This window comes from Gavialis gangeticus, unplaced genomic scaffold, assembly GCF_001723915.1.
Source record: "Gavialis gangeticus isolate Ggan-Ray unplaced genomic scaffold, GavGan_comp1, whole genome shotgun sequence".
Lineage (NCBI taxonomy): Eukaryota > Metazoa > Chordata > Crocodylia > Gavialidae > Gavialis > Gavialis gangeticus.
Genome location: NW_017729022.1, coordinates 115,913,057 through 115,930,659, shown reverse-complemented (window position 1 = coordinate 115,930,659; position 17,603 = coordinate 115,913,057). Strand labels below are relative to the sequence as shown.

The 17,603-nt window shown below is 47.6% G+C and overlaps 1 protein-coding gene across 1 annotated transcript in view; it reads right to left on the bottom strand.

Annotated features, from left to right (window-relative positions):
* The window catches only part of TIGAR (TP53 induced glycolysis regulatory phosphatase), a 34,161-nt gene extending 30,585 nt beyond the window's left edge, over positions 1–3,576 (bottom strand). The window contains exon 1 of the mRNA XM_019516013.1: positions 3,479–3,576. Coding sequence (XP_019371558.1) covers positions 3,479–3,510 — 32 coding nt within the window. The 5' untranslated portion in view covers positions 3,511–3,576. The remainder of the gene's footprint in view (positions 1–3,478) is intronic.
* Between the last annotated feature and the right edge of the window lie 14,027 nt (positions 3,577–17,603).

Genomic DNA, 17,603 nt, shown 5'->3' with positions numbered 1-17,603 from the left:
CGCCCCCCCCCAAAAAAAAAAAAAAAAAAAAAGCTATTTATGGTGTTCAGAAGTCTTCAAGATCCACTGTAACTGAAAGATAAAAGCTAAGGCTATACATTATGACAGTTTCTGATATAAATGCTTGTTTTAATATTACCCAGTACTATCCTTTTCCTAAATGACCACTCTACCTCTGCCAAAGTCAAGAGTGCTTTTGGCAGGAAGAAGGCCTTACGCCCAACTGCTTACAGTCTACAAATAGCCTTAAGTAATTGCACATGCAACAGGGCACTTCAAGCAACATAACAAAACCTACTGATATAATTTGTCATCTATATTTTGGTAAACCATTAAGATAAAGAAAACTTCAAATGCCTAGTCAGATTTAATTAAGCAGTATATCATGGAACCAATTTTTTTGTATCAGGTCAAGTGTTTCCCAGAGTGTTTACTTCAGTTGTTTCAAGAGACATTGTATAAACAAAAAAATAGTGTTATGCTTTCTTCAAGAGTTAAGTTAAAATACTCTCAAAGCTGTTTAAAACTACCACGTGTCAGTTTTGTATATCACAATATTTTACTTCGAGTAGCATGTTGTAAGTTCTGTAGATACTTCTGAATACAGCCATTTCCAGAGCAGCATTATATTAAAATTTAAGTGTGTTATAATACAAAATAGAAAAAATTTCAGTGAGACCTGAAAAAGTCTTTAGAATGCATGCATATTCATTTGATTTCCCCAAAGCATTTGGCAAAGGAAAGAACTCCATGGAAGCGATCCCAAACTTTTAGAAGTTGCTCAAAGGAGGAGCCAAAATGCAGCTATGTGTAAGGTTGCATTGCTGCCTTGCCCTTCTTTTTTTCAGTACATACTACTTTCTTTACTTTTAAGGCTGACTTTATGGGTTAAGTGTACAGTTGCAACAATGATTTATGAACCTGGATTACTGGGAAGACCTTATATGATACTTTCAAGTGCACACTCTCTTGCAAAACTGAAAATTTACTGAAAGATACAGACAGATACTCTTTTACGGTAGCTGCCCAAGGCAATCAGGCCTTATAATTTTGTGAGTCCGAATACATTCTGGTGCCATTCTGGAAAGAAGATGGGCCAAAGCCCAGCAAGTAGAACTATATCTTCCCCCTCCCCACCCAGTGATGGGGGCCTGTAAGGGCACATCACTGATTTCTTGCAACAACTCAAAGACAAAGCAGAGATGGGAATGAGGGTCATAGTTTCCAAATGAGTGCACCAAGGGGGTGGACACTGAGCAGAGCACAGCAGACAGGGCCCACAGGCTCCGGACTCAAGACAGTCAGGCTTCCAGCTAGCATTAGCATCACCATCAGCTGGGCAAAGCTGTGGCATACAAACATAGGTAAGTTCTTTTTAGGGTTTTGGAAGGGAGAGTGAGTGGAGAACCAACTAAGAAATAGAGGTCTCCAACTGCATGAGCTAAAGGTGTTGATGTGGTTTCATACTCCTCTCTGTGCACTGCCATGTTACAAAAAACAAGACCTATGCTAAGCTCTGGGCAACTGTATGCTTCATTCTGTTTTAAGCACGTAACTCAGTAACCTTTTCCCTGCCTCCCAGGCTGGCAGGACAGAGGATGAGAAGTTCTGCACCTCTGAGGAGACGAGCATGACTCCTCCCCTGGGCCCCAGCTGCTTCTAGCCTGGCAAGGAGACAAATTCCCTTCACATCCAAGGGCTTCTAGCCCTTTGGAGCACCAGATGCTGGGGGCTCCCACAAAAGCCTGTGGGCTCCGGCTGGATGTGGCAAGGCCAGAATGGTGATATCTGTGGGGTCTGACAGGCACAGCTCATTGTGTCACCCTGGGTTTCGTTAATTTAAAAATAAATAAATAATTGTATAATTTAATTTGACATTTTTTTAATTTAAACATTTAATTTGATTCTGAAGACTTCTTTAAGGGCTCCAATGAACGCCTGTGAGCTCCTGCTGCACGTTGCAATGCCAGAATCATGAGATCCATGGGGTCTGATCAGCGCAGCTCATCACACCACCCTGGGCTTCATTCATTTATTTTTGTTTTAATTTAAAAAATTTAAATTATTTTTTATTTAATTTGACATTTTTTAATTTAAACATTTAATTTCATTCTGGAGACTTCTTTAAGAAACCTGCCCCAGAGCAGGGAGCCCAGAGCTCCCCGAAGTACCGGCCGGTTTCTTTTTGGGCTCTGAGCCATGCCCATGGGGCCTGGGCTGAAGACGGAGCCACAAGGCAGCACTGTCAGGTCTTCAATATGAAATTATCGTATTGGAAGGTCAAAGTTATTGTATTTCCTGAAAAACTATTTGTACATTGAAAAATATACACTAACTATACAAATAAGTAGTCTTATTTACTTATATTGCTCACTGTAGGTCTCTAGTGAGTGAGAACGGGGTCAAGTTGAAGCATTTCTTTATTCCGAGGCAAGCAGTCACAAAAAAGTACTGACAGGCCTCTTATGGGCTAAGATTGAGCATAGGAAGCATCTGAAATCCCAGATGATGGAGGATGCTTGTCTGTAGTATCTTAGGGCAGCAGTTCTCAACCTTTTTTGTACCCAGACCAATTTGTGAACATCAATGGACAGTCCCCACCCAGTGCCCCCCACCACCAGGCCCCCAGTGTGGGGCAGGGGCTGGATGTATGGGCATGGAGGGCTGCAAGCCACAGTTTCCTACTTCTTTTCCTTTAAGGGAAAGTCCATGTTTCAAGTTTGTTCGCAACCCTTTCACAGATTCTTGTGACCTACAGGTCAAGAAACACTGTCTTAGGGCATCCGAATCCCAAGACCTCCTAACTTGGGTCTGCATGTGGAGTGCTTGCCAATGGATCTGGGAGCACTTGCAGGCCCAGGTGGGAGGCTGGGATGGAGGACGCTCGCTGGCCGGCTGTAGCACCACACGCCGGGTTTAAAAAGACCAAGCTCTGCATGCTCAATCCGTACAGTTTTGGGGCCCATTAAGTCCTGCTCAACTGATCCAACTTGGCTGTTTAGTTCTGGAACACAAAATATATTAATTTAAAAAACCCCAAACCCATTCAGGCTGATGCTGCATCAATGAGCTGCCGGTTTTCAGTTGGTCTAATAAAAGGTATCACCTCCGAACCGAGGGTTTTAAGAGTTTCGCATTTCTCTTATCCGTGTTCAGTGCTGTTATTGATCATACAAGGGCTGAAATGCTCGCACACATGCGCTAACGGCCGGGTACTTGTCAGAGAGCCCTCAGCGCCACCTCCCGTCACCTCGCTTCAACTTGGCACAAAGGGCAACACAGCGGCCCCGTCACGCCGCCCCCCGCCCCGCCCCGCCCCCTATTTCCCCTCGAGGCGGCACAGGGGGCGGGGCCAGGGGAAGCTCCAGACCCGGGCCGAGGGTGGGGGGTCGACAGAGGGAAGCGCGAGGGAGGGGGTGGGGCGAGAATGTAGGGGGGAAGGGTGCCGCCACCGTCACCGCCACCCGCCCGCACTCACTGCCGGACGAGGGTCAGCGCGAACCGAGCCATGACGTCGCCACCTCCCCCGTGTGCGCACGCATCCAGCCTCCTTTCCCACCAGAGTGCCCTGCACGGCCTTGCCCCTTTCGATGACGTCAGCGCCGCCTCCAGCGCCTGCTGCCTGGCGCCGCGAGGGGCCCCGCTCGGCCTGCGCACGCGCGCCAGTCCAACCCCGCCCCCCCGAGCTGGGGAGGGGTAGTAGGCGATGCGCGGCTGTGAGCTGCGCTGTGTAGGGATCGGAACGGATACCAGGACTTCTTCCCCCCCGCGCCACCGGCAGCCTGCACGTTTAAAAGCGCTTCGGTCATGTCTTTCTCCCCTTAAAAAAGCCCCCCCCCCCTCATTTGCACGTGTTAAGCTGCGTGCTCCGGGCTTGTTGAAGCTCCTGCGGCCGCATCCAGCCCTTCAGGTCTTTTGCGCGGCAAACAGCTGTCACCTGCTTGGGGCCACGTGCTCCGGTCCAATAAAAGACATCACATCTACCCAAAGAAGCTTGCTTGCCTACATCCTTAGACCGACAGAGCTACAACCAAAAACCTGCTCCCCTGCAGGAGCTAGTCCCGGGGCCTGTGGAAGTAGTTTGGATGGGGCTGAGGGAAAAGAGACTCCTGCCAACTGGAAGCAGTGGCAGAGAGAGCAGTGATTGGACCCACTTTCCTCCCTCAGCCTCTCTCAGGCATAAAAAATATGTTTTTCTTGAGGCTACACCAGATGTTGGAAACGTGCCTGGGGTTTTTGTGTCTCCAAAAGGATGATCAGCTTCCCAAAATATGAGTCACCCCCCCAAAAACTGTGGGACTGGCTTAAAAATTAGTAGTAGTTTTTCAAATAGTTCATTCACAGCCCTTTTTCCTTGGCTTATTTTTAGAGGGGACCTTAGCATGCATGTTATCAAGCTTTTCTTCACGCTGAGGAGAGAATTTATTTTTTTCTTAAACAAAACTAAGGGTAGCTTATATGATGACAATATCTGGGGCTTTAATACATATACCACATGACAGGAGAACTTAGCAGTGGGGCAAAGAGGGTATCACGAGCAATTTAAGCAAGCAAGTGAAACTTAAACATGTTCGGGGTCTGAGCTTTCTGTGTGCAAAATTCACAGGGCTCTCATAGGAAGATCTAGATGTTGCACGTTTATAGAGTAAGGCCAGTGTATTTGAAGTAAAACTGACAAAAAAATTGATATTCAAGACCATGAGCTAAATTAACTCTACTACTCTACTTTCTCCCCCAGGAGTTGTCCTATTGAGTCAGTGCTGAAGTTTATGTGGGAGGACACTGCCGCTGGGCCAGAGGAAGTACAAAAATGAAGCAAAGGAACAAAATAAATTATTGCTGACTGTATAAAAATACCTTTTTACTGTTCATGTAAACATGTACATCAGTGTTGGAGCATGTCCCTATACTGCATCCAATTGGAGGGCCTAGTGGCAATGTGGTGCAGCTACTGGTGGTAGGGTAGTGCCTATAAAATACCACAATGTTGCAACCTCCAGAGTAAGGTGAGTACAAGGCACCTCAAAACCCTAGCCCCCACTGCCTTGTGGATACTCCTTGCTTGGAGAAAGGCTAAGTGACATCACCCTGACAGAAACATGCTCTTGCTGAGGCAGTCAGCAGCAGTTCTTATTTGTTGCTTTCTGGCAGAAGCTACAACCATTGAAACAATGAATATCTGGACTCAGTCTGAGAATCTCTGCCAGCGCAATTTATTAAGGTGCTGAAATTATTCACTTTTAAGGAAGCTAATGATTAAAATTTGGTCAAATGATAACTAATCAATAGAGGGGAATTATGATAACAGTTGCTATGTATATGAAATGCGTATAAAATAAGAAAAGGCATAGGAAATTGCTTAGGGTATTTAAGATGAATATCTGGGACATTTTGTAAGCTATGAACTATATTAGTCTGTGTAGGAAAGTAGTGGATTTTAAAATCACTGGTCCACTGGGCAAAGCAATAGAACATAAGACAAGGAATCATCTTCCATCTCTCCCAGAGGCTGGACTACATGAGATCTTATAGCTCTTTTGTAAAGTTTATGCTTCATTCACTAATAGAAATTATTTTTTAACTTAGATGGGAAAGACTTACGCTTTAGACTGAAAGTAGTAGTGCAATGATGGATGGGCAAATGGGGCACAAGTCCTAGGCACTGCTGAAGGGGAGGTGATGCCAGAATGCAGCTTGAAGGGAGCCTCACCCTCTTTCTTTCCTCCCCCCAGAGCCTGTACCTTTCCTGCTTTGAAAATGGTGGGAGCAGGTAAGTGGTGTCAGTGTATGGTGAAGGAGCAGTCACTGCTGTGGGGATGGGAAGGTGTCACCCCCTTTTTGTCACAGAGAACCCACATATATGGTAGCAGAGAAAGAAGGAGACAGTCTTTCCCGCCCCCCACTCCTTGCCCCACTGTGGTGAACCTCTGACTGCTCCTCCACCGTACACCATCACTATTTATGGGCTGTTCCTGGAGCCAGAGCCAGGTCAGGGAAGCTGCATGTACAAGGGAGTACAGCATTGCCCATCACTAACTTGAGAAATTATTTTTGGAGACTCCTCCTTAGATTGCTCCTGCAGCTGTACAGCTGAGGGCGAGCAAAACTGGGTGGCATCTGAGCCTCAAGTCTCTGGACTTGGGCCTGCATGTAGGATGTCTGCCAAATGATTTGGAAACATCTGAAGCCCCAGGTGGGGGTGGAGGATGCTTGCCGGTAGTAGGGCCACATATGGTTCTTGAATGACTCACAGATTTGGAATTGATTTGGTTGCTTTGGCTTGGAACACGAAAAATTTTAGTTAAAAAAACCCCATTAGGTAGCCTAGAGGTGCTTCTTCATTTTTAAAAATAATTTAATTTAGAACTGTTGTGTGTTAAAACAAAAAAGGAAACAAAAAATCCCCAACTTTTCCTATTTTGATAGTGTCACTTTTAAACACACATGAAATATTTACCAGTGCAGTAGCTCTGGACATTTTCCTTTTCATCTTCAGATAGCTTAACAATATCACTGCCTGTAGATAGTGCCTTCCATCCATGGATTTCAGATCATTTTGACAGCAATCATGAATGAAGTATGTTTTATCACTGTCATTTTCAAAGGAGAAATTAATTAGCAAGCCATCCTCCAAAATGAGTCTGTGTCAGGTGACCTAGCTCTGATCTTTCACACTGTATCACAGTTGAACATAGTTCTCTCTTGCAATAATGATGGAACCCAGCTGTGCTTTTAGCTCTGTCAAAACAGCAAAGAAGAAATGTTTTAACTGTACCAGAATCAACAATTTTGTAATGGCATCTTCTGACACTGTAATGGAGTGTCACTGCAATGGAGGTAGGCACGGAGAAGTTTTAGGAGACTTTTGCTCAAGGTCGTAAAAACCAAAGGCTGAGAATAGCACTCATATCACTTGACTTGACATCCCATGATTTAGCTGCTACACAATATTTCTTCCCAATTTCTTTTTCCTTTTCTTTCCCCCTTGGTCATGCCTCTTTTTCTTCTTGTGGGTATGTTTTTTCCTGGAATATTTATTTTCTTTTCCCATTTTCAAGTCTTGATATCTTTGCCTTTATCTGTCTGTATTGCTTTATCTCTGGTGGCGCTACCATTCATTTTATGTCAGTTTTTCCTCCCTTTACTTCTGTTACTTTTAATGGACATGATGAAATACATGTCTACATAGCAGGTGGGTATATCCACAAATCTAGCAAAAAAATCTAGTAAAAATGAGTAAATGTTTGGAGGAAAATTTAATTAAAGATCCATACTGAAATTTTTTTTGGCTGAAATTAAACATTTTCAATTATAAAAAAATCTGTTAACTCAAAATTTGTTTATATTTTTAGCTCAAATTGAGAATTAGTTAATAAAGTCATCATCATTATATGTGGAGTGCATATTACTATTATTGTACAATGTTGGCAAGCAAGGAGGAAATAGTTTAATGTCCTTGAAGCAGCACATATTAAGGTCACAATGCTTACTTTTTCAATATTTCCTAGAAAACAAATGCAATTTAAGCATCTAATTTTGGTTCCAAATCTTCTTTGGAAATACAGCATCCCAGGAGGAATGCTGTATTAAATTTTTATTGAGTTCTATTTTTCTTCCTTAAAATTCTTTTTGAAGATCTGTTAGCATGGGATTTTCAAACTATTCCATGGAACTGGAACAAAAAAAAAGTTGATGCAGAGATTGCCTGATGGACAGATCTTTCTTGTGCAACTGTAGATCATGGCTGTATAATCTTTTTGGCATCCTTTTGGCAGCTACCCCAATTGCCTTATTGGAAAAGTAATATCAGAAAAGGCTTTAATTATTGTTAACTGGTTTTAGTTTCAGGAAACAGAGCAGGGTCCACAGATTGTCTACCCAGCTGACCACAGACCCACCAGTGATCCACAGAATACTGTTCGAGAACCTCCCCACTAACACAAAATTGAGGACCATGCAAGTCACAGTTATATAGATTCATAGATTCATAGATTAAGGGTCGGAAGGGACCTAGTAGATCTTCTAGCCCGACCCCCCGCCAGGGCGGGAGAACAACAAAAAACCCCAAAAAGAGAAACGGGACTCAAACGAGTCCAGCCAGGTAGGCATCCAGCCTCTTCTTAAAGACCCCCAGGGTAGGGGCCAGCACCACTTCCCTTGGAAGTTGGTTCCAGCTCCTAGCCGCCCTAACTGTGAAGTAGTTTTTGCGGATGTCCAATCTATACCTCCTCTCCATCAGCTTGTGCCCATTACTCCTTGTTATGCCAGCGGGCGCTAGGGGAAACAGCGTCTCCCCCAAACCCTTCTGGTCCCCCCTAGTGAGTCTATAGACGGTCACCAGGTCCCCCCTCAGCCTTCTCTTGTGGAGGCTGAATAGGTTCAGGTCCCGCAGTCTCTCACTGTAGGGTCTGCCCTGTTGTCCCCGGATCATGCGGGTGGCCCTCCTCTGGACCCTCTCCATGTTGTCCACATCCCTCTTGAAATGGGGCGCACAGAACTGGACACAATACTCCAGCTGTGGCCTGACCAGCGTCGCGTAGAGGGGGAGGATCACCTCCTTGGCTCTACTCGAGATGCACCTGTGGATGCACGACAAGGTCCGGTTAGCCCTGCCAACCATGACCTCGCATTGTCGGCCCATGTTCATCTTGGAGTCAATAATGACTCCAAGATCTCTTTCTGCCTCCGTGCTCTCGAGTAGGGAGTTCCCCATTGTGTAAGTGTGCTGCTGGTTCCTACTGCCCAAGTGCAGCACCCTGCACTTGTCCGTATTGAAACGCATCCTGTTCCTGTTAGCCCACCCCTGTAACCTATCCAGATCCCTCTGCAATCTCCCCCTCCCTGCTAGCGTGCTCACCTCCCCCCAGATTTTGGTGTCATCAGCGAATTTAAACAGGTTACTTTCCACCCCATCATCCAGATCGCTGATGAAGAAATTGAACAGCGCAGGCCCCAGGACCAAGCCCTGGGGGACTCCGCTACCCACCTCCCCCCAGGTTGAATATGACCCAATATGATTTTGGAAGATGGGAAAATTCATGTGGATTACAAGGTGAGTGAGAAGGTTCAGTTAAGGGTTTCACCTTTATAAATTACATAAAAATTCAGGGGTATTTATTGTAGTTTGGAGAAGAGCATCTGTACTTTTGAAACATAAGGCAAGATAGGGTGGCACTTATAGACCCGGCGTGGGCCTGTCTCAGGGACATGCAGGGAGTGGATCATGGGTCTGTCCCAGGCCCTGACTCCACAATCCCAGCTCTGACCCCAGCCCTGTCTACCTATCCTGGTCCTAGACACCCCTCTCCACCCGCCCATGACCCCCATCTCATCTACCCAGCTTAGCACACCCTGCCCACAGAGGTCCTGGGCGGGTCTCCATGGAGACCCCACCCACCTGCTCCATCTGGCATCCCAGTGGTGGGCGTGGGGCAGATGGGCCAGGTTGCCTGCACCGTGGGGTCAGGTCCAGTGGCAGCGGTGACACTGGCAGCGATAGCCAGAAAGAGCTGCTGCTGTGGCTTCTGGGTTGCTGTGCCACCCTAGTCTGGCTGTGCGTTTGGGGGCTGTGGGACTGGCTACATGGACCACGGCCCAGGCTGCCCCCCCACTTCTGGGCTGGGAAGGGCGTAGGGCCTCCCTGCAGGCCAGATAAAATCACTTGGTAGACTTGGTATAGTCCGTGGACCATATTTTGCCCACCCCCGTTACAGACTAATGGTTCTCAAACCTTTTTTAGACTTGAGGTACCTCTTGATAGATTTGAAGCACCCTCTGGAAAATTCCAGCTCTTAGAAAACTACTCTTTTATTTGACTGAAGAAAAATAATAGAGCAATTCTTCTGTTGCATAGAGCTCAGGAAACCCACAGCAGGTCAGAATAGTTTTAACAGTATGGATTCCCATTTGAAATCTCTGGATTTATCTTGTAAAACATGTTTGCACACCTAACAGTGCTAACATTGTGTTGCACCCCACAACACCCTTGAAAGGATCTCAAAGCACCCTGGGATGCCATGGCACCCTGATTGATAACCACGGTTATACACCAACTTGCTCCACTCTCTGCCTAATTTAAGACTTAAGACCGCTACCTCTCTCCTTTGAAACCGAGTTACGTTATTGCCACCTAGTGGTTCATAGTGGATATACAACGAACATAATTATGGTTTTAACTGTGTAACCCTAGCCACTGTGCTACCCGCAGCCATGTCTGGATTCAGGGTCCTGGGGTGTCAAATAGCATCATTCAACCTCCCAGCTCCTAAGGCTCTTGGTGGAGTGCTATCTTGTGGTTTCTTCACACACTTGAGTACATACAATCTAACTATTTACACAGTTTATTATTTACAAAACAGTCAACATATGAATGAGGTTAATAGCAGAACAGGATATCAATAATCTAATTGCCAAAGGCAGGTATCAATGAACTAAAACACTCTATAAAAATTGAATCAAAGACACCCTCAGTACAACTCCCCAGCTTAAACCTTGAGACTCCACTGAATTTCAGCAGGAGCACACAGGTTTAACACAAACATTAGCTCTCGTTCACACTGGCAGCACAATAACCGTGGCTGGTGCTGCTGCTTCAGAAAGTCCTGCTCTCTGCTGGAGCCTGCATGGGGAAGAGACGCTCTCCTCTGCTCCAGCTGTCTGTGTTATCTGCAAAGAAACACACACTGTCCCCTTTCCCCAAAAGCACCTTTCTCCAATTCCCAGACACGGCCCCTTGTCCTGATAATTGAAACAACCCTGGGTTTACCACCCACCTGGCCCCAGGCTGTTTCTCAACTAACTGTCCCCAGAGCCTTCCCAGATCAACATCCTGCCCTCCTAGGTAAGTCTACCTTATCACCCTTTTTACTCCACACAGCTCCCTCTGTCTCATAGAGGGGAAAAAGGATACCAGGTTATCTTCTCCCTGTCTCTAAGAGCAGGTTCATTTCACAGACAGGCTGCAGGGTGGCTACTCCATGAGCTCTGTGGTCCCAGGCCTCCTTCCTTTCTCTGAGCCTGGCCGAGTCCCAGGTGATGAGTTTTCTCCCCTCTTCTGCCTTGGGAGCCAGTCAAAAACATGCATATGCTCTTGCAAGCAACAACTTTCTGCAAACTTCCCCCCTCTGCCTTTGTAGGGATCCTGAGCCCTGCTGCAAATCCAGCAGCAGCTGTTACAACTGTATTAACCAGGTAGGCAATTTATCTAGATTACACATAGGGGTTATTGGTTCCCCGTTCCTTGTCAAACAATCCCACTGTTATGAATTATAATTCTATTGTGATTAGGAAAAGGTATGTTTCGTTGTGTAGCTTTAGCTACATACATCTAAAACAGTTGTTTTTCAGAACACCCAATCCTCCCTTTGAAAACAGCATAGATGTAAAGATGTTAAGAAAAATGAAAGAATAAACTTCTCCAATAATGTGGTGGGAGTGCAAGGTATATACAGTATAATAAAGTTCCTGTGAAAGTCTTGAGGGACCCCCAAAGCCTTTAGTTAAATTTAATTTCACTTAACTTGACCATCTCATAAATTGAATAAATATGGGCAAAAATAAAACTATTATAAGGTGGATAGGCAATCGGCTCAATAGCTGCAAACAGAGTAATTATAAATGGATCCATGTCAGAACGACAGGAAGTTTCAAGTAGAGTACCACAAGGGTCTATCCTGGGCCCAGGACTGTTCAATGTGTTTGTTAATGATTTGGATGCTGGAAGAGCTTGCTTCTGGAGTAAATCTGCAGACGACATGACTGGGAAGGTTTGTGAACACATTAGAGGGTAGGAGGCCAATTCAGAAGGAGCTCGGCAAGCTGGAAAGCTGGGTTGGAACTAACAGGATTAAGTTCAGTGTTGACAAATGTAAGGTGTTACACCTTGGGAAGAATAATAAAAAAAAGCCAAATACAAAATGGGTGACACCTGGCTGGATGGCAGCACTATGGAGAAGGATCTGGGAGTTTTGGTAAATAACAGACTCAATATGAGCCTGTAGCACAGGGATTGGCAAAATGATGGATCTGGCCGGCGGCTGGACTCCATTTCCCAGTAGCCCCTGCTTGCATCACTGCAGCCTGTTTCCATGGAGACCACAGGAGCAGCAGTGCCCTGACAGTGCAGGGCCAGGTTTCCATGGAGACCGGCTCCAGCTGCGGTGGCAGGACAGGTGGCTGGGTGGGGAGCTGCTCTGAGGCTAGGGCTGGGATCTTGCAGTGGTGACATGTGGTCTGGAGCTGGGGCTGAGCTGCAATCCGCTGCCCATACTCCCTAGGCACCCCCTTTCCAGACATGGGGCATGCGGGCAATGGATTGCAGCTTGACCCTGGCTCTGGACCATGCTGTCACTGCGGCAAGATCCCAGCCCTGGCCCCAAAGTAGCTCCTTGCCCAGCTGCATGCCCTGCTAGTGCTGCTGGGGCTGGTCTCCATGGAAACCCTGGCCCTGCACTGTCATGGCCCTGCCGCTACTGGGATCTCTATGGAAACCAGCTGCAGCAACACAGGCAGGGGTTTCTGGGAAATGGAATCTGCTGTGGGCTTGATCCAGCCCACAGGCTGGACTTTGTCAGTCCCTGCTGTAGTGTGATGTAGCTGCACAAAAGCAAAATATGGTTTTGGGATGCATCAATAGAAGCGTTAGGTGCAAGGAACAGGAGGTGACAGTGCCTCTACTTCGCACTGGCTAGGCCTCATCTAGAGTATTGTGCACAGTTTTGGGCTCCACATTTCAAATAGGACATGGAAAAGTTAGAAAGTGTGCAGAGGTGGGTGACAAAAATGATAAAGGGATTGCAAGGTAAGTCATATGAGAAGAGGTTGAAGGAAAAGAGCTTGCGGGAAAAAAAAAAAAAAAGAATCAGGAAAAACTTTTTCATGGTTAGAACAGCGAGTCAATGGAATTGATTTCCCTGTGGAAATTGTTAGATCTCCATCATGGGAGATGTTCAAGAAGAGATTGGATAGGCATTGGGCAGGGATCATCTATACCTATCTCCCAGGCTTCTGGGCTTTGTTGGTGGCCACATGGGGCCAAAAAGGATTTCCCTGCCTCTGCTGCTACGTGTGTTGGGTGTGGGGAGGGGTTTGCCTTCCTCAGATGTGTTGGTTGTTGGCTGCAGCCAAGGCTGGGGAGTTTGACTGGGGTATATTAACACTTCTGCTGGCATTTAAACTCAGAGGAGATTCCCACTCAGGGTCAGACCAATTGCCATATTTGGCGTCAGGAAGGAATTTATCCCATGGTTAGATGGTACAGGCTGTGCGGGCTTTTACTTTCCTCAGTAGCAGGGGAGCTTGGATCTCTTAAGCATATTTTAACTTTTGCAGCAGCAGGACATTGACCACTGTTGTCCCCCCACTTTACCCGTGGCAGATTAGGATGTTACACCTTGTAGTTGTCAGGGTTGACTGTCCAGTAGGGCCGTGCGAAACTTTGGGTGGCGATTCAATTCAGAGGAGACTTGGCCCTATTCAGTGGCCGAATCTCCTAATCTGAATTGAATCGGGACCAATTTAAAGGTCTGAATTGATTCGAAGCTCTCCAAATCTTCAGAAAAGATTCGGAGAGCTTTGATGATTCAAACAGTCCCTGAACCCTGAGCTGGTAAGTACTAGGGGTAGGAGAGAGGGGGGTGGGGGAGGGGACCATGGGGAGACCCCTGCCAGCCCCTCCGACTGCTCTCCCAGCCCCCCCATGGCTGCCCCGCACACCCCAACTCCTGGTGCTTTAAAGAAATGCCCCAGTACTCATTGGGTGCTGCCGGGTGGGAGGCAATCCCTGCTGCCCTCCACGGCCCCATGCTGCATGGGGGGCTCTGCACAAGCCCCCTGACCCCACCTTCTCTCTTCCCCAGCCACTCCACAGGTGCCCCACCCAGGCCAGCTCTGGCCATTTAAGGAAAAAAAAAACACGGAGAAAAGCCCAGGGACACACTGACCTGCAGCAGCCGAGGGGCTTTGGGGGCTTATGCAGAGCCCCCCCATGTGGCTGCAGGGCAGTGGGGGGCAGTGGGGATCACCCCTTGCCAGCAGGAAAGGTGAGCGCGGGGCTTTTCTTGTTCTTTTTTTTTCTTAAAGGGCCGGAGCTGGCCCGGGCGGGGCACCTGTGGGAGAGCTGGGGGAGCAAGGGGGGGTCTGGGGGCTCGTGAAGATCCCCCCATGCAATGTGGGGGGACCAGGGAATCACCCCCCCTGCCTAGTAGCACCTGCTGCCTAGCAGCACCTGGGACTTCTTTTCCCAAATTGCTGGGAGCTGGGGTGGGCCAGCCATTGCCGGGCTGGTGGGGATGGGCCTGGCCTGGCTGATTCAGAGATTTGGCAGCAGCTGAATCTCTGAATCAGATTTGACCGAATCAATTCAGGATAGTGATTTGGATCACTGAATCGAATCACTGTCTCCTGAATCAGACAAATCCTAATCCTAGGCGAATACTAGCTGCTTCGCACAGGCCTACTGTCTAGACTTGTTAATAGGTTACACTATGGATTTGTATAGTAAAGTTTGGATAGGGATGATTTTGCCTCAGGCAGGGGGTGGACTAGATGATCTCTGGAGGTCTCTTTTAGCTTTACTTTTCTTTGATTCTGTGATACACTAGGGGAAATAAATAACTTCAGTAGCTTGTGCCCCAGGGGCAGAGAACTGGAGCAGTGTTTGTTTCTTTATCCTCTGAGTGATAGCTGGCCTGCTATGATCTGCAGAATAGTGCAAAAAAGGCTATACTACAATCCTGTGCAACTGTAATGCAGCTGTACTCCAGGTTATGACTTTACAGGCGATCTCATAAGCAACTGCACCTGAGTACAGTAAAAGCTCTGTTATCTGGCATGCCCTGGGAATGGGGGATGCCAGAGAACAAAATATGCCGGTTAACTGAGCGACCCGAACAGGCATCCTTGCCTGTTTGGGCTGCCAGTACTGCTGCATCCAGGGTGTCACTGACCCTCCCATGGGCCCTGCAGGACGGGGAGCCAGGCCTTGTGCAGCCTGCCATGCCCCGGGCTGTGGGGGTTTGGCAGCCCAGGCTGCTTTGCCCCGGGCCATGGGGGCTCGGAGAAACTGGAAGTGCCACAGTGGGCACTTCTGATTTCACTTTACCTTACAAGTTGGCACGCCAGTTAATAGAGCATGCTGGCTCATAAGGTGCCGGTTAATGGAGCTTTTACTGTACTAAGGTCCTTTTGTATATAGTCAGTTGCATGGCCATGATTTTACTCTCCTCACACTGTTCCTCTCCTGTAAAATGGGGCTAAAAATACTTCCTTTCTCCCACCCATTGTCTCTCTTGTTCATTTAGCTCCCCCCCTTCTATAATGATTTAGCCAAAAGTTTATGTTCCCATGTTAGAAGTCCCAATAACTTTACTGGGAGTTCTCACACCTCTAATGTTAAATATAAGTCTCTGCAGAATCAGGATTTTCAGAGGGGGAAACTCCTGAGGGCACAATCCCTGTCACAATGAGGCCTGATCTTGATTGGCACCTTTAGGCACCGTTATAATTCCCTTAAGTATGAGGGAGGGATGTGGACAACATGGAGAGGGTCCAGAGGAGGGCCACTCGCCTGATCAGGGGGCAGCAGGGCAGGCCCTATGAGGAGAGGCTATGGGACCTGAACCTGTTCAGCCTCCAAAAGAGAAGGCTGAGGGGGGATCTAGTGGCCTGTTACAAACTAGTCAGAGGGGACAAGTAGGCACTGGGGGAGTCCCTGTTTCCCCAAGCACTACCAGGAGTGACTAGAAATAACGGTCACAAGCTGGCAGAGGGTAGATTCAGACTAGACATCGGGAGGCGCTACTTCACTGTCAGGGCGGCTAGGATCTGGAACCAACTTCCAAGTGAAGTGGTGCAGGCTCCTAACCTTGGGGGTCTTTAAGAGGAGGCTATATGAACACCTTGGTGGGGTCGTTTGACTCCAGTACTTTTTCCTGCCATGGCAGGGGGTTGGACTTGAGGATCTGCTCAGGTCCCTTCCGACCCTACCATCTATAAAACTATAAGTCTGAAAGAATGCGAGACAATGGTAATTTTTGTAGGTTTCTAGATGGTTTGAAAAAACATAATAGAGAAAATAAAGAAATCTGTCTCTGTGAAATTCTATATTATTGAGAAGATTCTGCAGATACTCATATAGCTTCTGTAGGATGTATTAAATCAACAGAGTTTTACCCCTATTAAATACTATTGGACCTTCCCATTAGAAAAATATATCCGAATTTGCCTTTATAAACAAATGAGTTACTATTTAAAGTAGGCCTGTTCTCCTGTAGGGTGTAGTTTAATACAGGGACACATTTTACATTCATCCTTGTATGGTTTGCCTAGATAAGGTGCTATTCTGTGGAGAAATAAGTTTTGAATGGGCACGTCCAGACGAGTGTGCATGTGCCACTTGCCCTGTCTCAAACCCCTTTGAGGCAGGGCAAGAGGCACGTGTGGGAACAAAAAAAAAAAAGTGTTCCACACACTGCAAGTTTGCAACACAGGGAGAAAATTAGACCCCTGGATATCTGTGGCAGGGCGGGACCTAGGGGTGCCGTGAACTCCCCTAGCACCCCCTACCATGCCAAAATAGTTTCTATGCACCCTCACTATCTCACCCGCCATGTCTTTGATGTTGATAGTATTAAAGGGCAGCTGCCTTTTTACCTTTGGCATGGTGCCCTGAGATATCCCAGTCCATGCCCTGCCTTTGGTGACACGGTGCACTAAAGCCTCAGGGGCTACGCATGGGTCCTACAGTCACCCATGCCCTCACAGGTCCCTGGGCTCATCTCCATTGCCCACACCCTCACGGACACTCTCTGGCTCATCTCACCGCCTGCCTGCGCCCTCACAGGTGCTCCCTGGGTTCTCCTGCGGCTGCCGCCCGCACTGGGGCCTTTCTCCGCGCTCACACCCGCACTGGGGCCTTTCTCCGCGCTCACACCCGCACTGGGGCCAGGGTCGATGCACCCCAAAATGCTGCACCCTCTCTGGTGCTGGGTCTTCACACTACCGTGGAGTTCCTATGAGGCCTCCTCCAACCCCTTATAGCCTCACCCGGCCCTCCAGTCTTATAAAACTACAAACAGAAAACTCCAGCTCCTGGGCTATAGCATAAATTCTAAGCCAACTGGCTAACCATCATTCATATCCCTACCAGGGTTTTCTCCACCCGGTATCATCAAGCAGAAGCTACTCAGGCCATCAGGCTTCTCTGCTCTGCTTACTCCAGCAGAGCTCCCTCTTCCTCAGCTACTAGCAGGCAGCTGACTCCCTGGGCTCAGCCTGGATCATTTATACAGGTCAGGCCCTGCCCCCTTCCAGTCAGCTGACCAAACTGCAGTTGCCCCAGTAACCGACACCTGTACTTCTTTGTAGGAGCAGGGCACTGAAGTGCCCTGTGACAATATCCAAGGGTCTAAAAAGCTGCTTTGCAGAAGAGCAGAGCAAGGCATGGTCCCAGACCGTGCCAAGGAGTCAGTTCTCCAAAAGAGATGCTCTGGTGTCGGCCAGAGTGTCTCTTTGGTTCTCCTGCTGCCTCCAGCCCCCGGCGCTGTCCAAGGTAAAGTGGAGTGGTTCATTGGTGTGGGTGGGTGAGGGGTGGCAGGGGGATGTGG